Source organism: Theobroma cacao, chromosome 1, assembly GCF_000208745.1.
Source record: "Theobroma cacao cultivar B97-61/B2 chromosome 1, Criollo_cocoa_genome_V2, whole genome shotgun sequence".
NCBI classification, from domain to species: domain Eukaryota; kingdom Viridiplantae; phylum Streptophyta; class Magnoliopsida; order Malvales; family Malvaceae; genus Theobroma; species Theobroma cacao.
The window spans coordinates 558,985-580,933 of NC_030850.1; the positions used below are offsets into that span (position 1 = coordinate 558,985).

General features: G+C 37.2%; 4 protein-coding genes across 5 annotated transcripts; 3 read left to right on the forward strand and 1 right to left on the reverse strand.

The window, feature by feature from the left end:
• LOC18610711 (probable protein phosphatase 2C 46) lies at positions 1,468 to 5,632 on the reverse strand. Of its 2 annotated transcripts, none has more exons than XM_007046540.2 (5): positions 5,202 to 5,632; positions 4,263 to 4,691; positions 3,661 to 4,028; positions 2,695 to 2,931; positions 1,468 to 2,134 (listed from the first exon to the last, which is right to left on the reverse strand). In XM_007046540.2, exons 2-5 carry the CDS (start codon positions 4,579 to 4,581, stop codon positions 1,865 to 1,867), a joined length of 1,194 nt encoding a protein of 397 aa, XP_007046602.1. In that variant the 5' UTR covers positions 4,582 to 4,691; positions 5,202 to 5,632; the 3' UTR covers positions 1,468 to 1,864. The 2 variants fall into 2 exon arrangements, with proteins under 2 accessions (XP_007046602.1, XP_007046603.1); XM_007046541.2 differs by lacking the exon at positions 5,202 to 5,632 and adding an exon at positions 4,991 to 5,068.
• Positions 9,019 to 11,843, forward strand: LOC18610712 (CSC1-like protein At4g35870). The gene has a single exon (XM_007046542.2). The coding sequence runs from the start codon at positions 9,199 to 9,201 to the stop codon at positions 11,611 to 11,613; it is 2,415 nt and encodes an 804-aa protein (XP_007046604.2). The 5' UTR covers positions 9,019 to 9,198; the 3' UTR covers positions 11,614 to 11,843.
• Positions 15,491 to 16,428, forward strand: LOC18610713. Its single transcript, XM_007046543.2, has 3 exons — positions 15,491 to 15,721; positions 15,897 to 15,948; positions 16,042 to 16,428. Exons 1-3 carry the CDS (start codon positions 15,564 to 15,566, stop codon positions 16,231 to 16,233), a joined length of 402 nt encoding a protein of 133 aa, XP_007046605.2. The 5' UTR covers positions 15,491 to 15,563; the 3' UTR covers positions 16,234 to 16,428.
• LOC18610714 (aspartyl protease family protein 1) lies at positions 17,008 to 20,728 on the forward strand. Its single transcript, XM_007046544.2, has 10 exons — positions 17,008 to 17,545; positions 17,651 to 17,786; positions 18,210 to 18,445; positions 18,579 to 18,803; positions 18,921 to 19,056; positions 19,143 to 19,216; positions 19,304 to 19,403; positions 19,493 to 19,550; positions 19,893 to 19,964; positions 20,057 to 20,728. The coding sequence occupies exons 1-10, from the start codon at positions 17,247 to 17,249 to the stop codon at positions 20,275 to 20,277; spliced, it is 1,557 nt and encodes a 518-aa protein (XP_007046606.2). The 5' UTR covers positions 17,008 to 17,246; the 3' UTR covers positions 20,278 to 20,728.

The following is a 21,949-nucleotide window of genomic DNA, read 5'->3' on the forward strand; positions in this document are numbered from 1 at the left end:
TTAAATTTTGGTTTAGAAAAATGGGTTCTTTTTCTGCTTTACCTTTTGCAAAGGATTAATTAGTTTTGGGTTTGGGTGGAATTAGCATTAGTAGCAGAGGAATTGACTAAAATGCTCTGTTTTCTGTCTTTAGGCGGGAACTGTGAGGCGGACAGGGGGAGGTGAAGGGAAGTGAAGTTGGCTACTGTAGGCATAGAGAATTGTGCCAGTGAAAAGTGATAAGAGAAAGGACAGCATAGAGGAGGGAAGTGGGGTCTGTCGTGGGCCGGTGTGAATATGCAGTAGCAGGAGAGAACAAAGCTAGCCAAGTGGCCAAGCCACTCTCTGTCTCTGTCTCTCTCTCTCTCTCATGTGTTCAAATTCCCCTCGGCAATCTCTCCCAGATGCAACTATTGCTTGCTGTCATCTTACTTGTTGAAAAGCTAGTGGCATCAGAAACAGATGGTCCACATAATTAAAACCCTACCTAAACTGCACAGCTAAAGTAAGTCTTAAAGTACTGATTTTTAATGATTCTGGAGCCTTTTTCTCCAGTGTTTCAGAGTTCAGAGTTAGGTATAACACAAACACACAAGGTACTAAGTAATAGGTTTTTTTTTTCAATTAGATGTTTCTTTGATTGAATGGGTTTTGCTGGATTTTGCTGAGAAAGTGAGGGTTGATTAGGAAAATCGTTTCTGCCATCCTTATTCCCTGAACTTTTCTTGCTTCCGTCACCGTGTTATGCTCTGAACTTGTGATCTAACAGAGCAGCAGTTTCTATCTCCTTCACGTTTGGTCAATGTCCTAGTGTTTTTGGCTTTTGAATTATTTCATGGCCATTGATTAAGTTTGTCACAAGCAAATTTGAAAGGACCAGGACCATTTTCCTTGGTTCACCCACCTCAATCATTCTCCCCTCTTATCCGAGCCCTGAATCTAAGGCTTGAACTCAACTGAGGCTCTGGTTTGGCAGTCATAAATGGGACTGGATCAAGTGCTGGTCCAATGCTTAAATGATTTGGCCATAAAGGGCAAAAGAAGGCAGCAGATTCGGCATTCCTCTTGTCCCACTTGGATTTTGGATCAAGGACCCGTCGCTTTTGCTTTGCCTTCCACCTCCTAATCTGAATCCGGTGTTCAACGGCCGAGATCGATTCCATCTCCAGGAGAAACAATGATTTACCTAGCCAGAACCTCCGCCACGGCCCATCAGGGGCCAGCAAATAATCCAATTCCTTTAAATGTAGAACCCATAACCCATGTGACATCTCATAGTCTGGAGACCAAGGAGACATTTGCCTTTCATAAACAACTGATCAAACCACAATAATGCTGAAGACTTGCCTCCTTCGACAACTCCAGATCATAGCAAATCCTACCAGCTAACCTTGTTAATTTCCAGAACAAGGGGTGGTAAAATAAAAAGAGAACCCAGAAAAGGAGATGAATCATTCCACTAGTGTCCATTACGGTCGGTGCCTATGAGGCTAGAACATAAACTGAAATTACTGCAACATGCAAACAACAATTATAGGAATTTTGATATTCAGGGATGTCAACATAATTTACAGAAACCCAAAACCTCCAGAATGTGAGCACATATAGTGAAATGAATGCATAGAGAAGATCGTCCTAAAGAAAGAATCTTCGTTTTGTCACCTTTGCAGCTCTATTTTTCTGATTCTTTCCTTTCAAGCTCGAAGAGCTTATAAACTAAATAGAATATGTCTCAAGTTAAAATGTTACATTGTACATTAAAAAATTAAAAATTAATTAAAGGACTGCACCTTCTCCTCTCTTGCATTATGAGAACCGATCGTACCATGGGAAGTTCAGAGAAGAATCCTGCACTAGATACAACAGTATGTGGGGGCCAACCTCATCAACTGATATTGAGTTCCATTGGTGTGGCACAGGGAGCCAGAGTTTTTGCAGGCAGGTTAACTCCGCCTCCTCTCAGGGATAATGAAGGGCCTTTCACTGAGCTGGCTTTGCTCACAAGATTTGAATCAAGATATACAACTACAACTGTGATGTCATCATGGAAGTGCCGGCGTACACCTCGGTCAATCTTCTTCAAATCTGAGTATCTCATTTCTCTCTTTTTAGCAGCTTCCTGCAATGCAGCCTTCACAAGCCTCCTAGCAGTTCCCTGTTAGAAGAATAAGCACAAAACAATCAAATAACAGTCATATTTCTCCATGCTACTTGTCAACAGGGTTCCACAATAATGGTACGAGTATTGCTATGTGGGCTTAGTTGCTCAAGGCTCCATTCAATGATCTCTAAGCCTGGATTGTAAGTCAGCATCTACTTTTTCATTTTACATTTCATGTGTATGTCACCATTCAGTGAAGGAACAATTTGTGCTAAAGCTTCTAAAGGCAAAGAATCAGCCAATGTAATTAAGAATAATCAGCAGCACTAGTAGTCTAGCAGAACAAAATGGAAGATATTGAAAAGAGTATCGATGCAACACTGACATAGAGAAAAAAAATAAAATAAATGATTTCAAAGTGGAAACCGTATTAATAGTTCTAACTACATTAGGGCAAGATTGCTTAACATGAAGCCATGACTCATTCAAAGCATGCATGCATGCCCTTTTTGCCAATAGGCACCATAAACCACAATTATGCTATTAATGAGTAGTTTATAAACTTAATAGTTAAAACCACACTTAAATTCTCTGATAAGAGAAGTATATCTTACATTTCGAGGATGATTTTGAACTATATCAACTGCATCCTGATTGCTGAGATGTTCCCAGAGCCCATCAGAAGCAAATATGAGAAACTGATCGTGAGGTTGGAGTTCATGCACAGATATTGACGGTTCAGAGCTCAAAATTGGCTTTTTAAAAGGTTCACGAAGACGAAACTTTTGATATAGAGGTTCCCTGTTGAATTCAGCCTTTTTAAGATAAACATCACCAATAGATCTAGAAACCTGCAATAAAAAGGTTCTGTAAATGTCCTATAAAAATTACAACCCAAAACATCCAAAAAAAAAACATAATTTATACCAATTTATGGAAAATAAACTGGTACGAAACCAGTTAAACAAGCACAATATACAAGTTCTTTTTAATTTAGCTTCCATATGATAACATTGCAATCAGATGAAGTAAATGCACTAAGAGCACAGAATTTTGAGATCAGGCATCTTACTTTCAGTGTTTTTTTTATTTATATTCTGATATATTTCTTACCATTGACTTTTACCATCATAATAAGTAACAGGTTCAGAGGTACAGGATTGGTAAAAACTGCAAATCTAGTATTAGAAAATTATACTATAAACTCACTCCAAATTGAAGTGCCCCTTTAGTTTAGCTTATGTCGTATCATAACAAGCTGTAGACACATAGCAAGAAACCAACAAAGCAAAGCCCATATCCTACCCTCTAGAAACACCAGAGGCCAAACCACACCCAGAACCATATGGCTGAAACATAATAAAAGACTTCGCTTTTCACATAAGGATTAAAAAAGACACGAGACTTGTAACATGCACATTTTCCTTGACTGAGCATGGTAATTTGTCACATAGTTAAATTTATACTTTATAATGCTTACAATCCAATTATAGCATTCAATAATATGAAGAAAATATAAATTGCATAGACCAAACGTACGTATTGTGTGTCTATCAGCAATACCAACATAAAGAACTTACCTGTATCAGGCCCTTTACACGCCATACGTTATGTTTTAAAACTACAATATGAGAGTCATCAGGATGCAAAGAATGCATCTCTTGCCTGACAGACTCTATTCCTACATTATGCTCTGCTGACAGCTGGATGGCAAGAACATCCCCAGTTGCCTTGACAGCCCTTCCCAGCACAGCACGAGAATCGCCAAGGTTAGCAATGTAAAGGGTCCCATTACAAATGACACCAACCAGGCAGCACGATCCAACAGCTGCAATTAGGGGCTTCATAGGCCACTGTTTGGTAACAAGAGAGAAAAATCCCTCTTCTGTTGCTTGATATGCTTTCTTTATGACATCCACAGACATTGACTGCTGCTCTGTGGTGAACCCTGCAAAATAATACTATCGACTGAGTCACTGTGGCACCAACCTGGCTGTCAACCTAAAGTTTTGGCATTTATGGCATGAATAAATGCAACATCCTTAAATTACGCGAACAGAAAAGGAACCAGTCCAGTGAGTTTAACAGCTCATCCTAGTAACAAATAGGAGTGAAATAAATACAACTTATGCATAACAAATGTCCTATGCCAATAATTCTAATTGGTTCCAAGTTCCCTTACGCTTTAGATGCTGGAACAGGTTATCATTGATGAAACGCGATGTCTCAGGGCCACCATGACCGTCGTATATTCCTACAAAGGTGCCATATGGACCAGACTCAAGAGTGCTCAAAGAGCCAGATTCAATCTGGCTCTGATCCTCAAGCAGATTGTTAGCCTGGACAACAGCCATGGAAAATTCACCAACCAAGTGCTGCCCACTGTCTTTGTACCAAAGGAGCCCGTCTTGCCGGCCTGCTGCATCCGAACCTTTTTGGGCATAACGGTCCGAGGACGGCCGCAAGCAGGCCCTCAGAAAGTTGACCAACCTTGATAACATCCCTCATCTCCCCCGGGCCAGCCTCCAATTGCTCCTCAACATCCAAAATTGGATGCAAATATCCACCGAAAAGTATTACTTAATCAAAAAACCCCCACCAGTCTCCTCCCCTGCATACCAAAGCAAAATATCATACACCCCTGTTAAAAACAGCATAAAATTGAACAAGTAATCAAAACAATTTGTCAAATTGATCCTTCATCCCCCAAAAACAAAACAAAGATATACTTAAAAAAAAAAAACGAAAACCCACATCCATTTCAGCCTGAAATGGAAAATGAAAATGAAAAAAAAAAACCGACCCTTAAGCTAATACTGCCAGTTAAGTAAATAAAAACAACAAAAACGACATATGTTTTTGGCCAAAAAGAAAAGCGAAGAAGAACAAAATAGAGAAAGTCAAATCTACCTTTACATTCCCACACTTGAACAAAACAATAAAAATCGGTTAGACACTCGAAATTCCACAACTGTAAATGGTCAATAACTAATCAGAATAAAAAAATTTTAAAAAAAATTAAAACCCCACTCGAAAGAAAAGCCTCGATCACACAAAGAAAAAGGGAAAACCACAGGCAAAACAAACTCGCTTTTCAAAAAAAAAAACAAAATAAACTCACAGCAGAATTAGGCTGTTTTGTACTGTTTTGGCTTCAGCTACTGAATGATAGCAGATGAAAACGATGGAGATCTAAAAGAAACAGAGCAATACATGTGAAGTTTTTTTAAAGCGTTTGATCTACAGATCCATCAAATCAACACTCCAGATTGATTGGATTCCTATTTCACTTTGGGTTCTTCGTTCTTTTTTCTCTTTTCTACACTCTTCCTTTTTCCCTTTCCCTTTCCTTTTTGTTGCAAGTAAAAAGAGAAGAAGAAGAAGAAGATAGAAAGGGAAAAACCCAACAAAAAGAAAATATATATATATAAAAAAAGTGTTATGAATCAGTGTGATATTGAACAAACTGAAACTGGGTGTTTGGTCTTTCTCAGTAGACAAAGGGCTTATAAAAGAAAACGAACAAACCGATGGCTGATAGCCAGCAATGCATATGGGCGGCCATGGGCTCCGCATATATATAACCAAAGAAAGAGAAAGTAGATAGAAAGGGAGAAACACCCCCTTAATATTAATTTTTTTTATTCAAACAAAAAGAAAAAAATTATGTAATTTGCTATCCAACCCCACTTTTTCCAAGGTTATGTAAGTTGGGTCAATGAATTAATTTTGCCTCCAACCATTTTCTTGAATTTTTATTATATGTTTGAATTTCACTTTCATCCAGCTTTTAGAGCAATTGAATTTGTGAAGAAAATATTTGTTTTAGTAGAAGAAAGCTTTGAATTTGACTATACATTTTGAAAATTTTGATAAAAATTACGATAATACGAAATAATCGAATTGAGCTTCGTATAATCATGTTTCAATGATAGTAACTTCATCCAAAACATGTCAATTAACTTCAATAATGAAGGGTTTATGACAAACCAAGGATGGTCATTTGCTTGGCTCCCTACTCTTTAGGTCTAGCAAATTTGTTGCACTAGGTCAAGGTTGTGTTCCCATAATTATTAGTGAGCGGTGAAAGGGAATGATGGTATCAAATAGGAATAAAATCCTTTTGAAAATTAATATTCTATTCAAATGATTTCATTAAGAAGCTTGTAAGGAAGATTTAGCTTTGGTTTTAATGGATCATAACAATAACATATGCTAAAACTAGATTTGACAATGTTTTTATTTTTAACATAAAAATATATTATAAAAAAATAAATTTTAACATAAAAATATATTAACAATCAAAATCAATAATAATTAAGTAGTGTTGGGTTTTTTTAATTATTATGTGTAGTTTGGGGCATTACTCTTTGTATCTAACAAGTAAAAAAAGAAAAAAGATATTATTTATACAAGGTGACTCATACCAATAGGTGCCCAACAGCCCGAGTCTCTGGAAAGCAAAAGCCACACGTGTGCAGCAAATTAAACACCAAGTGGCAAATGTTGTGTGGGATTTGTTGTCCGCAGAAAAAAATCTGGTCTCGCACATGTGCCTGCGGTCGTGCTGTGCCACCTCCCACTTCCAACACAGTAATCCCAAAACATTAAAAATTAAATTATATAAATAAATAAATAAATAAAAACCCTCTGTCTCTCTCTGCCACTGCCCACCGGGCAGTGCAAAATCCAACTGGGTTTGTGTCTGTCTGAACGAAATCCAGCTATGTTCAAAACATTTGTTTAAAAGTAAAAAAGACAAATTTAGTTTTATTTAAGAATGTAATTAATTTTTCTTTCTTTCTTTTTTTCCATCAGCCTATGACTCGTTGGGATCTGCATCAGGGGGATGGGGCTGATTAATTAACTCTGCCGTCCAACAAAGGAAGATTATCTGCGCTTTCCTTGCCTGCCGTGGGTTTAAGCTTTCAAATGCAATTAACCCTTAATGTTAATTGCATGTGCTTTGGCATAGAAATTCTTCGTACATTTTTTTTATATGCAAATGAATCAGAATTAATTACAAAATTTAATTAGATAAGATCGGAAAGGTCAGGAAAATAATTTGAATTTCTCACAAATTCACATCGCAACACGTGTAAGATAGTATTTTTCTATAACCACATTAATCGAGGAAGTTAATTAAGAGGTAGACGCGGGTATCAAGTCAAATAATATAATCCGTTGAGATTTTTATCTATAATTCTTTTTTTTTTATTTATTTTTGAAGATTTTGAGTGCGGGTCAACATCGAGTATATTAAATTTCAAGAAAATTTAATTCGTCATTAGAAATTCAATAAAATGCTAAAAAAAAAAAAACGGGGGGTGAGGGTTGAAAATTAGATTGTCGAACTCCCTTTTAATGCAAATGATAATGATATGTTTGAAAGTGTGAAAAGCTTTGGTCTGCCAAAAGTATTAGCCGCCCATTCAAAGATGGAAAGAAAAAACGAAAATCTGACCCTAAAACAACTGAAACAGGGAAGAAAACACCAATGCAGATATGAAAGAGATGGATCCACAAGGTACGGATTCACATTGTTTAGTCAAATCTTGGAGGAAAACTGAAATTAGCTCTTCTTCATCTTTCGCTTTCGACCATATTGCAGGTGTCGGAAGTCAGGTTTCGATGACGACGAATGAGGTGTAAAAATGAATCCATTTTAAGATTCTCGAATCTGTACAAAATGGACACTCTCGAATTTTTCGTAGCAAATTGTGAGAACCACCCAAAATAGTTTAGGTCGGCAATTGGAAGGAAATTTGTGCTCGTACATCAAAAACCAATGAACTTAGGTCGGTAAGCATTGTTATAATTATTATGTATAGGAAACTTTAAATTAAGTGCATGTAGATGTTCGATTTTGATTAAATAAAGTTGTTCGTATTACTATCATGAGCAACGAGAACAATTAAAACGAGTATAACCATTTTATCATTGAAATTAATTCATGATTATTCACAGGGTAAACTAATTATTTTATTCGGTTTAATCTCTTTTATTACTTACTGCTAGTAATATAAAACCATAATACTTAAAAATAGTTATGAATTTTTTAGAAACGTTTAAATAAGATTTTAATTTTTATTGAGTTCAATTAAGCATTTGTATTTTTATTTGTATTTTAAATCAAATAATTCATTATAACTTATAGTTGATTAATTATTGCACGTTATAATTGATATCACATATTGACATATTATAATTGATAATGACGTAATACGACGTCAATACCATGTTAACTCCAGATGAACATAAAATGACTGAGTAATATTTTAATTCATAACAGTTAATAAATTATTAATTATAAAGGTCTATTTGACTCAAAATAAAAATATAATTTTTTTTAAATTTTCTTAAATAGTTTAAATAAAAAAAAACATTTTGCTTAATATAAATAAGTTAATATAACATTAAAATGATAGTAATAAAGATAATTAAAATTCAAACTTGTTGCAATATTTAATCTTTCAATTTTGAGTGGTTAGTCAATTCCAAAAGGAAATTGAAAAAGATAACAGGAAAAAATGGGTTTGCCTAAATTGTTAAGAATCTTAGTGCTTTTTCTCTCTCATATACCATACTCAATAAAGAAAGAACAATAAGAAAGGGACAATAGAATTTTATTTCTATTGGCTGACATTTGAGCCCTACTTGCACATAAAGCAAACAACTTTTGTTTGTGAATTTGTTCTTGACATTCCATGTTGATAGGAGATTTTGGATTTCTATTTAAGACCAATTTTTTAAAGTAAATTCAATTTCCATGCCCAAAAAAGAAAAAGGAATGGGCCAAGGTAAGATATTGAAATTTTAATGGGCCAAAAAGAAGGGCCCATTTTGAAGAAGTTCCAATTGAGCCCAAATAGTGGCCTATAACTAAAAGTGATCAATGATAGGGGTATTATTGCAAACAACTCTTTTGTTTCTGGGAGGAATCCATAATTCTGTTTATTCTTTTCTTTCTCTCTTTCGATTTCCTATTCCTTTTCCAAGGCACAAAAACGAAAAACTACAAAAACTCCTTCCTACTTCCCCCTCCGTCCAATGAATCGAAATCCCAAAATCTTGTCACTGGAACCCTAAATTTTTTTTTACTCTCCGAGGAAATTTCGATGAACGAAACGCTTCCTCCTCCGCCGTCTCCTTCGTCTGACGGAGACGACGTGTTCGACGGCGCGTGGTATGGCAACATCCAATACCTTCTCAACATCTCAACCATCGGCCTTCTATGTTGTGTCCTCATCTTCCTCTTCCTCAAGCTTCGGAGCGACCACCGCCGCATCCCCGGACCATCTGCGCTCTTCGCTAAGCTCCTTGCCGTCTGGCACGCCACCGGCCGAGAGATTGCCCGTCACTGTGGAGCTGACGCGGCCCAATTCCTGTTAATTGAAGGCGGCAGCTTCGCTGTCCTCTTATCAGTCGCTGTTTTGGCTGTTTTCGTCTTGCTTCCGGTAAATCTCTACGGCGGAACAGCTCTATTAGGCGATCAGTTCTCCAAGACCACCGTAAGTCATATTAGTAAAGGGTCGGGGTTACTTTGGGTACATTTTATCTTTATGGTTTTTGTTGTTATTATTGTTCATTTTGGAATGTCTGCTGTTGAAGAAAGATTGAAAATTACTAGGTTTAGAGATGGGAATGGAAATTTAAGTGACCCGAACGTGAATTCAACTGCGATTTTCACGATTATGGTTCAGGGCTTGCCTAAGAGTTTAGGAGTTGACAAAAGTGTTTTGCTGGAGTATTTTCAATATAGATATCCAGGGAAAGTTTATAGGGTGATTCTGCCTATGGATTTATGCGCATTGGATGATTTAGCTACTGAATTAGTTAAGGTTAGGGATGAAATCACTTGGTTGGTGGTGAAAATTGATTCTCGTCTTTTACCGGAAGAAGATGAAGATGAAGATGATGGGAATGGAGCTGAAGGGTTTGGGGGTAAGGTTCGTTGGTTGGGGAGGAAGGTGCAACGTGTTTTGGATCAGATTATGGAAAGATTTGGGTTTACTGATGAAGAGAAATTAAGGAAGTTGCAGGAATTGAGAGCTGAGTTAGAGACTGAATTAGCAGCTTATAAAGAAGGACGTGCACAGGGTGCTGGGGTTGCTTTTGTGATGTTTAAGGATGTATACACTGCAAATAAGGCAGTTCAAGATTTTCGGAATGAGAAAAAGAGGCGATTTGGGAAGTTCTTCTCTGTCATGGAATTACAGTTGCAGAGGAACCAATGGAAAGTTGAACGAGCCCCATTGGCCACTGATATTTACTGGAACCACTTGGGATCAACAAAATTATCACTGAAACTGCGGAGAGTGTTTGTAAACACATGTTTGCTGTTAATGCTTTTGTTCTTCAGTTCTCCACTTGCAGTAATCACTGCTGTGCAGAGTGCTGCACGGATTATTAATGCTGAAGCAATTGATAATGCACAGTTGTGGTTGGCCTGGGTGCAAAGTTCGAGCTGGCTTGCATCCCTAACCTTTCAATTTTTGCCCAATGTTATTATATTTGTTAGCATGTATATAGTGGTCCCTTCAGCCCTTTCTTATCTTTCCAAGTTTGAACGGCATCTCACAGTATCTAGTGAGCAAAGAGCAGCATTGCTGAAGATGGTTTGCTTCTTCCTTGTCAATCTGATCCTACTGAGGGCCCTCGTTGAGTCATCATTAGAAAGTGCAATCCTACGGATGGGTCGGTGCTATTTGGATGGAGAAGACTGCAAGAGAATTGAGCAATACATGAGTGCCTCATTCTTGTCGAGATCTTGCCTTTCTTCTCTTGCATTTCTAATCACAAGTACATTCTTGGGAATATCATATGATCTGCTGGCTCCAATTCCTTGGATAAAGAAGAAGCTTCAGAAGTTTCGGAAGAATGACATGCTCCAGTTGGTCCCAGAAAACAGGGAGGAGTACCCATTAGAAAATCAAGACCTGAATAGTCTTCGGAGACCGCTGATGCCTGAAACTGTGTTTGACACTCCTAGGATGAGTGAAATTGACATTGAGGGGCAAGATCTTTCTGTATATCCGATCAGCCGAACCTCACCTATACCCAAGCAGACATTTGATTTTGCACAGTACTATGCATTTAATTTGACAATATTCGCCTTGACCATGATATATTCTTCATTTGCTCCACTTGTGGTGCCAGTAGGTGCGGTTTATTTTGGATATAGGTATGTGGTTGATAAGTACAACTTTCTGTTTGTATATAGAGTCCGGGGATTTCCTGCTGGCAATGATGGAAGGCTGATGGATACAGTGTTGTGTATTGTGCGGTTCTGCGTTGATTTATTCCTCCTGTCAATGCTCTTATTCTTTTCAGTCAAAGGAGATTCCACAAAGCTGCAAGCCATATTTACACTTGGATTACTAGTAATTTACAAACTATTGCCTTCTGATAATGATAGTTTTCAACCAGCCCTTTTGGAAGGCATGCAAAATATAGACAGCACTATTGATGGACCCATTGATTATGAGGTTTTCTCACAACCCAGATTTGATTGGGATACGTATAATTTATGATTAAGGCATTGACATGTTCACCAATTAATTAATTCACGATTTGTGCGGCGCCTCTCTGTGGCCTTTAAGAAAGTCTTTTTTTTTCTTTTTAAATGTGTAAGCGTCCATGTGTGTATAATAGTTCCTGTCTTTTTTCTGTTTTTTTTTACTATTTGTTTTTGGTTTATCGTGCAAGAATACAACTAACTAGATAATGGTTGACTTTTTGGTAATGAATAGATCTTGACTAACAATTGTGTCAAACGTCCTACAATGTTGTTATCCTACATAATTATATGCAGTCTTGCTTCTGATTTAGTTTTTGCTAGTGGGCATATTTTATCTGAATAAATGCTTAAATAGCTGTCTGGAGTAGCATGGAAACTTTTTAACAGGATGATGTAGGCTATTCAATCTTCATACCATGTAACTATTTTGAACCTGGGATCTTAGTTACAAAAGTGAAGGATGCATATATGTCAGAAGTCCAGTTGTTAAAGTGTTAAAGCTTCTGATGTAGGGGTTGGTTGGCAGGTTTTTGGGTCCTTGATTAATTGCATTTTGTTTCAGACACATGTAACAAGTTACATTTTGTAGCAACATATTGATTAATTTTGCATTATCTTAGATCATCCATTCTTGTTGATTATAATGAATTGAAATTTTCAAATCACGTTCTGCACTTGTTATTCAGTTCCCTGGTATATTTGCATTTACGAGCATTAGGCTAGGAAAGTTTTAAATTTCAGTCTGTAGAGTGCAAAGATTCATGGAAAGTTACATTCACCCATGAACATGTCAGATAATGGATTGAAGTTCTAACTGACTGTGTGCGTTCCCTTCTGAATATGACTCATGATTGATAGTCCAATTGGAACAAGGAAATGCACATTACAATCTTGTGTATGTGGGGTGTTATTTTGTGATCTCTCATTAAATTTACTGCAGTCTGAGGTGGTATCCTCAGAAATCCATGGCTTGTATTCCTCATTTTTGCACAAGTACGAATGGTTCCCTGGAGTACTAAACTATTAGGTTGAGAAAAGAATGTCATATCAAGCAATTATATGAACATGCATAAAAAGGATTGGAAAATACAGAATCAACCACGTTTGTGGAGTTTCACATCATGATGGTGATGTGCATCAATCTGTTCATTCAGTTTCCAAGTCATAAATCCAACTGCTAAATGTTGATTTCTAAAAATTTATCTTTTGCTTGTGCAATATGGGATATGTTCAATTTGAATGCAAGATATAAGCAAAGATTACGTGCAAGTGGACACCATCGCAACAAGTAGTAAAGTGATGAGTTGAAGTGTTGATCCTCAAGGAGTTGATATAATAATTGTTGCTAACTACTAAAATTAAAACAAACTAATTTTATCAAAGTATCAAATTTTAACTATGATAAAAAAAAAATGTAATCAAACTAACTAACTCTAAACTAAGTGGTGCAAAAAATAAATTGAGGTGGAATCAATGTTCTAATATTCTAGGATTATGGTATCGTTTAATATTTCACTTGGAAATGGGTTTAGTTAATTACTTACTCTCAATAAAAGTTGATGTTAGTCTAGAATCTTAAGGTATGTATAATTCTCGGTCGAGATATTACACACTTACTTAACCTAATTGAATCACTATATGTTTATAGGAGACAACTAGATTAAGCTCTTTAAGCCAAGACTCTACAAGTTGACCATATGTGGCAATTAAATGTATGTCTAATTTAATTGCACATTAAAACACTAAAATTCCTTTTTAAGTGTTTTAAACACACATTACCCAATTCAAGGTTTAATTTAGACTAACTCTTTCAAATGTCATTTAAATACCTAAGCTCATTTAAATGGTGATCAAGTAAATAAATGGACATTAAATTCAAATTTGGGTAAACATCAATATTTTCAACGAGACTAAGCAACCAACCAACCAAATTTCAAATTACATATTAAACTCAATCATAATTCTAGATTAATAATTTTAGCTTAACATTTAAAAAAGAAGAGTACACAATACAACAAACAAAATCATTGTTTTACAAAATGAGATAGAGAGAGAAAGAGTCAAATCTAGAGAGAGATGTTCTGTTGCAGCTTTACAAGCTCTAGCCCTTGAATCTTCTTCTCTTTCTCGTTTTGCTTATGCCTCTTCTTGCCCAAAGTGTCTTCCGAATCCCCCTCTTTTTCTGTGCAAAGCTTCCTATTTATACTCCCCTCTTCTTTCAGCCTTGACCTAGAATCTCATGCAAAGTATATTCCATTTTCTGACGTGTTCTCGCGGCAGCGAGATTCTTGCTGACTTGGCATTGCAAAGATCTTCATTTTCACTGCACTGAGATTGAATTCTCGCTGCAGCGAAAATCCTCCTACCTTAGTGCCCTGTTTCTCACTGCAGCGAGAAACTCTCCATCTGGACATTCTTGTTACTGCAACTTTGAGCTTTCTGCTTCCATGTTCTCCTCCTTCAAGCTGCCTAGTGTGGAGTAGTTGTGATCCTCACTTTCAGCTTCTCTTTCGGCTCCATGATTCCTTCAACATCAAGAGGTTCAATAGTCATAGGTTGATTTAAGAGATTTTGAAAAGAAATGAAGATAAAATTATCTAAATGATACTAAACAACCTAAAAGTTAACTTATACTAAAAAGCATGCAAATTTACTAAAAATTATGCAGAAAATTAAAAGAATAAGCAGAATTTATGCTCCAAAAAGTATCCTGTGATAACTCTATATAATAGAGTTATCACTAAAGTACTCGAGTTCCAATAGGTTCTGATGGTATCCCGGTGCATAAAATTTATGAATGAACACTTATCTGTTCTCTCTTTGTTCTGTGGATGTTTTGACCTTGGCTTGTACAATAAATAAAACTGTAGATGCAGGGGGGGGGGGGTGGGGTTTGGCTTCCATCATCTGCACCTTTTATACTTCTCGAGTCTTTTTTCCTCTTCCTCTTTCTAGGCATGCCTAACTGGAAGAGAGTTGCTTGCGAGTGCTTGTATTTAGTCAGTTTTCTATTTAATTGTTGATGCAAAATTGGGGTGTTAATGCTGCATAACCTTATATTGGTACCGGAAAAAGAACCATCTATTTGTTGGCTAGGTTCAACCTGGTTACCTGTTAGGCAGGGCAAGATGAATACTAAAAAGAAAGGCAGGCTAATTTCCCTTCACTTCCTTTGGGAAATGGAGACGTATGAATTTGGGGATCTGGAAGCCTGTTGATGTAGAAAGTCTGAAAGGAGTGAAAGGGAATTCAACATTCTTTCTCTTGTCAGCCTTCAGCAGATCGTGATTCATATTGCGGAGATTAGTTCTTTTATGTATTTTATTACAACGGTTATCACGATATTTGCCACTAAGCAAGAAAAGATAGTATATTATCAAAAGCGGAAAACAGGGTCCAAAGTACCCGATAATCCATGCTGCAAACGTGACTTTTGAGGATTCATGGCTATATGGGAGTTTTCATCAAAAGCCTTGTATTTGTCAGAGCAGAATGGTATATGTATGAGATAATGAGAAAATATATGCGAGAATCAAACTAGATAATTCCTGAAATGGGAGGAGAAAAGTTCCATGGGAGGAAACTTGGATGAAATTATTTGTGGGCAAAGATGAGAAATGGAGGAAAACTAGGAGATCAATGCCAACTAGTCAAGAGTCTAAAGAACTGTCCTACTTCTACTCTTAGCCAAGCAAATGGAATTTCTCCTTCACTTGTGCAAGGTCTGCAACCCAATGCGGCTTCACTGATCAGTAATCCCTCTCTCTCTCTCTCTCTCTCTCTCTCTCTCTCTCTCTCTCTCTCTGTGTCTTGGGGTGGCTAGTCTTTAAATTAAAGGACGGTTTTTATTTATTGCCATTTGAATGAGAGATTAATAAATAAGTCACAAGTTTCTGTGTTTTGCTTGTGACTGCGATTTTGTTTTTGCTTCTTTCTTTGGAGAGGAAGGCAGGAGAGAGAACTATGCAGCATTTACCGGTTAAAAGCAACCTTCTTCATTCAGGTTCAGAGACGACCAACATTGTCTTTCGAGGTGATGAGCAGCCCCTTTGCCCGAAACCTCGCCGCCTTGGACCTCCCATTCCTGAGTTTCTCAAGCCCCTCAGATGCAGCAAGCACAGGTTTGATTGCCATGTTACAAAGTTCCTCTATTTTCTCCTTTCTCGTTTTCCTTTGCTTTAACTTTATCACAAATGTTCTGGTAAAAGGGTTGTTCCTTAATCAAATTTATGTTAAGGAAGCCTGCAATTGTCCAACCTCTGAAATATGAACTCATTTGTTCTCTTCTGTAATCAGCCAACCCAATACTGATGGGAGAAGTGGAGTTCTGAACATGATCGCTGAGAAGGTTAAATATTTCTTTCAAAGTAATCAAAATGAGAAAAACTATACTTTTTTTGATGATTTCTAATAGCTTCATATATATGAATTCCCCATGCAGACAGGTGATGGAAGAGAATCAGTAGCATGCACCGGCTGCTCTCCATCCTGTTATTCAGGTTCACCTCCGGGGAGAACAGGTAATCCCTTGGTTCACGACGTGCACTTCATTCATCAAATGGAGCTTCTTTCGCCCTTCACTCGAACTAAGCTTTCAGATAAATTTGGCATCACCTCTGCCTCTCCCGTTTGAGCATCAGAAATGGTCCACAGCAGAAAGCCCGGATTTCTTGCAGTGGAAGCACCCTTCTTTTGTGGGGTTTTTTTTGGTATCCTAACTTTAGTACTACCATGCCTTCTTTTTCTAATGTAATTGTGGGATTTTTTCTTTGTAAATATCATAAGTTGAATGGTATCAGAGTATCAGATGTGCCTTGTACATATATAATGTTATCATCATCACGCAATGGTTTCAGATTTCTTAATTGTTTCAAGTTGGATGAGTATTTCCTTTCACACCTCCATTTTTCTTTTTGAATGACATGTTTCAGAGGAGTCACCTGGTGGATGGTGCCCCCTTGGTAAAAGAAATGGCAATCCTCCCTTTCCTGGTATTTCAGTTATTAACATTTCTTCTCTTTCTGTCAACCCTTTATTCCAAATTGGATACCTTTGTAATCCTTTCACATTTCTTTCATCACCCAGAGGTTTCCTTCAATGAAGTTCCAAAGTTCCTCCTCTGAATACATATGCAAATCTATACCCCAAGCTTTTCACAACAGACCGATCAGAAAAGCTTTCTGGCTGTATTAACCTGTGAAAACCAGTCAGTTGGATCCTAACTAACTAAATGAGCACTGAAAAGAGTGTAATTAAGGAAAGAGAATGAGAGAAGAAGCAAGAAACAGGACAAAAAGAAAACTGGGAAAAAGACCCACCTGCCCGTTCAAAGTCCTTAACTGTCAAAACAATAAAAAGGGAAAGTAGGCCCCAAAGTCCACATGCAATGCTACAGTTTCACTTCCACTGTAACAGCAAGAACAAACACCGCATTTCACTTCAAAATCCTCTGAACAGAAAGAAAATACTAAAATAATATTTCTCTCATTGAAAACTAAAGCAACCCAAGGCCAAGATCCAAACCCAATCCTTTTTTTTTGGATATCCTTCAGTTTTTCAACTTGCAACTGGCCTTTTTTTTTGGTCCAAATGCAAATCTTTGTAGAATCTCCACTGCAATTCTCCTGAGATAGCTACTAAAGAAAAATGGTGTCTTTGTTAAAGACAGTCTTTTTATTCTTGATGCCAATCTGGGTCTTAAGCTTTAAGCTCAGCTATGGCCGAATCTTCACTTTCAAGATGCACCACCGTTTCTCCGAACCCGTCAAGAACTGGTCCAACTCCACTGGAAAACTCTCTCATTGGCCTGTAAAAGGCTCTTTTGAATACTACGCCGTTTTAGCTCACCGTGATCGCCTCCTCCGCGGCCGCCAGCTCTCTGGTATTAATGCACCCATTTCTTTCTCTGATGGCAACTCCACTTTCCGAATCAGCTCTTTAGGGTTGTAAGAATCTTTTTGCCTTTTCCTTTTTTTTGGTTGTTTTCTGGGAAGTTTTAAATTTAGGGTTTGTTGGTAAACTTTTTATTTTTGTAATCTTGTTTGGTACAGTTTACATTATACAACAGTGCAATTGGGGACTCCAGGGGTGAAGTTCATGGTGGCACTGGATACAGGGAGTGATCTTTTCTGGGTGCCCTGTGATTGCAACAAATGTGCTCCAACTGAAGGAACTACTTATGCTTCTGTATGCTTTCTTCTTTTTCTTTTCCATTATATTCTGATTTCCATTTTATGTTTTGTTGGCCTTTTCTTCATGTCCCTAATGCATTTGGAACTCTAAGAATGTTCTTCAACTGGTCCCAAAAGATGCAGTTCTGTTTCAAATTTGTCTGTTTGTAGCAAAAATTTTTGCACTCAGATCCTTCTTCTGTTCATTCTAGAAGTCAAATATGTTGTCCAAATAAGCATAGTAGTACATTTAAGAGTAGAAACTGTATCTCGTTGTGTTTAAATTGCTCCTTAAGATGCTCTAACAGTCCAACTTTTGCACTAAATTGGTTCAGTGGGAAAAGTATGAGTGGGGCTTCTAGCGAACCAATTAGGTTCACCGATCACTTCCTTCACTAGTTGTATTGGTATTAAACTGTGCATTCTTTCTTGGTGGCAGGATTTTGAGCTTAGCATATATGACCCTAAAGGATCATCGACTAGCAAAAAGGTCACCTGCAACAGCAGCTTGTGTGCACTTCGTAACCAATGTCTCGGAACATTCAGTAATTGTCCTTATATGGTCTCTTACATGTCAGCTCAAACTTCTACTTCTGGGGTTCTAGTGGAGGATGTTCTTCACCTCACGACAGAAGATGGTCATCCAGAATTGGTCAAGGCATATGTCACATTTGGGTAAGCAATTTCTATATTCAGCTTAACCAGTACTTATTCTGTCATTCTTTCTTTATAAGGGCTCTGCGTAGGCCAATATTTGTTTCTCAACTCTTGTCTAGGTTCAGATGAAAATGCAATATAAATTGTGCAGCTGTGGGCAGGTACAAAGCGGTTCATTCCTTGACGTTGCAGCTCCCAATGGTTTATTTGGGCTTGGCATGGAGAAGATATCAGTTCCCAGCATTCTATCACAGGAAGGTTTAACAGCTGATTCTTTCTCCATGTGTTTTGGACATGATGGAATTGGAAGGATCAGTTTTGGAGACAAAGGTAGTCCTGACCAGGAAGAGACCCCATTTAATCTTAACCCATCACGGTAAGTGGTAATTTTCTCATTTACTTGATGCTGGTCATCAGTGAATTTAGATTGGTGTATTTGCTGATGGAACATTTTATCTAATTGTCTAACATCTTGTCATGATTTATCTTGCAGTCCAACCTATAACATTACCATAACTCAAATTCGGGTGGGGACAACTTTAATTGATGATGATTTTACAGCTCTTTTTGATTCTGGGACCTCATTTACATACTTGGTTGACCCAACATATTCAAATCTTTCTGAGAATGTAAGTACTTCACATATTAAAAACCAATGGGACTTGATCCTACATTTACATGATGTCGCAACTTAGTAATTTATGCTCTTTTACAGTTCCATTCTCAAGCACAAGATAGGCGGCGTCCACCTGATTCAAGGATTCCCTTTGAGTACTGTTATGATATGAGGTCCGCTGTTTAGTCTTGTTCATATCTTCTTTTTCTCCGCTTAGGCTGAAGTCTGCACATCTTATCGTCTTTCTTTGTGGCATGCAGCCCTGATGCAAATGCCAGTTTAATACCTAGTATGAGTTTAACAATGAAAGGTGAAAGTCACTTTCCTGTGTATGACCCAATAATTGTCATTTCCACTCAGGTAGTGTCCTGCTCCTAGATTTTTTTACCTTTTTTGTTTTTCCTTACATGAAAAATTGCATTAAACAATTTGATCTCTAATATTTGCAGAGTAAACTTGTATACTGCTTGGCTGTCGTCAAGAGTACAGAACTGAATATAATTGGACGTAAGTCTTACATATTGCATGTGATTAATTGAGTGTTTCCACTGTGTTATAAAGTTGGAAGTGATTAAAAGACAAACATAGGTTTGCTTGATTTCTAGGAGTTTTATGCTTGTAATCTCACTTAAAAATTACAACACATAAATCTGGTTCCTTTATTGCCTGGCTGTCTGCATTAAAGAATGAAGATAGGTGAATTAGGCGATATAATTTTCACATTGCTTGATTTAATGAGGCTCATTGATGCACTTCTGTAGATGATGAATTAAAACCATCTCCACAATGATTTCTATTTCTCGATGAATCTATGTGTTTCCTTATTTGGCCGTTATTTCCTCTAAACAGAAAACTTTATGACTGGCTACCGTGTTGTGTTTGACCGAGAAAGATTTGTCTTGGGCTGGAAGAAGTTTGATTGTAAGTCATGCTTTTATTCATAAACATACCTTTCCTCTATGCCTTCATATATTGACCTTGGTTACTTACAGAATTCATTGGCTTTCATGCAGGTTATGACATTGATGAAACCAGTGCGTCCGTAGTAGAATCACATGCTGCCTCTGCGCCTCCTGCCTTTGCTGTCGGAATCCGTAATTATTCTACCCCAGAAGCAACAAAAGATATCGGGAAAAATAATTCTCACACTTCATTTGCATTGCGATCTTGCCATTTCCAAGTTTCTCCTCTGTCTTGCCTCGGATTTGTCTCCATATTGTCTCTATTATTGTAGGTATTTTTGGGCTACTTTCTCAAGCCAGTTGCAATCCCCTGCTGTAGCAAAATTTTGGGCTATATCCTCCTTTTATCTTCATAGAAATAGCAATGAAAACACCTTTACCAGTTCCCTAGCCGAAGCCATGGTATAGGATTCTTTGCATACGCCTCTACATGCGATTGTATCATTGCTTATCGTCCACATCTTTTCCTTTCCTTTTATTTTAGCAGAGAGTAGGTGTCATTGTTGTATTCTGAACAGCAACACAGAGACATTGTTCTCCATGTATAGCCACAATACAAGTTTAACACATTTTTGGTGGAATCACTCTCTAGCAGTAAGCTAAGAATTTGTTTTTGCCAACCCAAAATTGTTGACATATTTGTATAACTGTGTGTTTCAATTTTTAACTTTGCAATCGAGGTTCCAGTTGCTGCTGGCAACAGTCCTAGCAGCAGCAACTTTACTTTTCTTGTCGTCTCCAGACCTAGTGTTACAGTTCTAAGGAGAAATCGTGAATCTCACACTAATTATGTATTAAAGAATGATTAAATATTTAAGTATTTACATCATTTTTAACTTGTGAAGTATTCTTTGTAAGATAAAATTGTAAAATTCAATGAATCAAAACGGATAATATTTTTTTGATATGAACTGTGATACTTACCATAAGCTACCCAAAACAAAGAACTGACCTTCTAGGCTGAGTTCTAACCAGGGCAGGTGCTGACTCTATGTATAATACTACAACAAACTTTAAGGGTGTAGAATTAAGCAAGTCATCGCCGACGTTGCTCGTGCCTTGCAGGCCCATCCAGGAACCTTCTGAAAGTCCTGTAAAATTATGAAAATTTGCTCTTTTCTCTCCACATTGCTTGCGTGTGACTAAAAACGTGATGAAATTGACTACTTGTCTATGATTTGGACAAATTACCAACCACAAGTTTTCCAAAGTCTTTGCTTTCTCACGCCCTGCCTTTGGTTAAGCGATTTCCCAGCTACCATAAACCATTTCTTTAATGAAATAATGCAAGTTTGCCTGCGTCACAGTTTCCTGACAAAAGCCATATATTGCTTCGTCGAGGTTGCCTCCCACTTCCTCTTTTGTCCCTTCCCATTCGAATTTTGACCAAGTTGAAACCTTCAAACCTTAGAAAAAGTTGAATAAAGCACTTAATGGAACTTACACTAATCTTTTGCTGTTAATTAAATTAAAATAATAAGTAATAAATTCTACCTACACCGTTTATTATTTTAATTTTTTTCATGTAACATTTAGTATTTTTTTCTTAATTAATTTTTTATGAATAAATTCTGTTCGAAAAAGATAATTTCACTCCAAAAAAATTAGTATATTAATTTTACGAGATATTATACAATATAAACTCTTTGAGAATAAAAACTTATCATTAAAACAAAATAAGAATACAATTGCCACGTGTAACGAGATGATGTGTCCGGGCCGCCCGTATGCTGCGCAGCGACAACCGGCCAGCGTGTTGTGAGGATGCGGATACGGTTGCGGCCACACGATTGAGAGTGTTCCACGTGTTTAAAGATCGTGGGGACGTCGTTGTAAGCACAAAAGCAAAGCGAGAGATATGTGTGCGTCCTTTGATATTTCAGTTTCACCAAAGCCAAAATGAAATTCCCCTTGATTGACGACGATGACGCGTTATTAGTAATC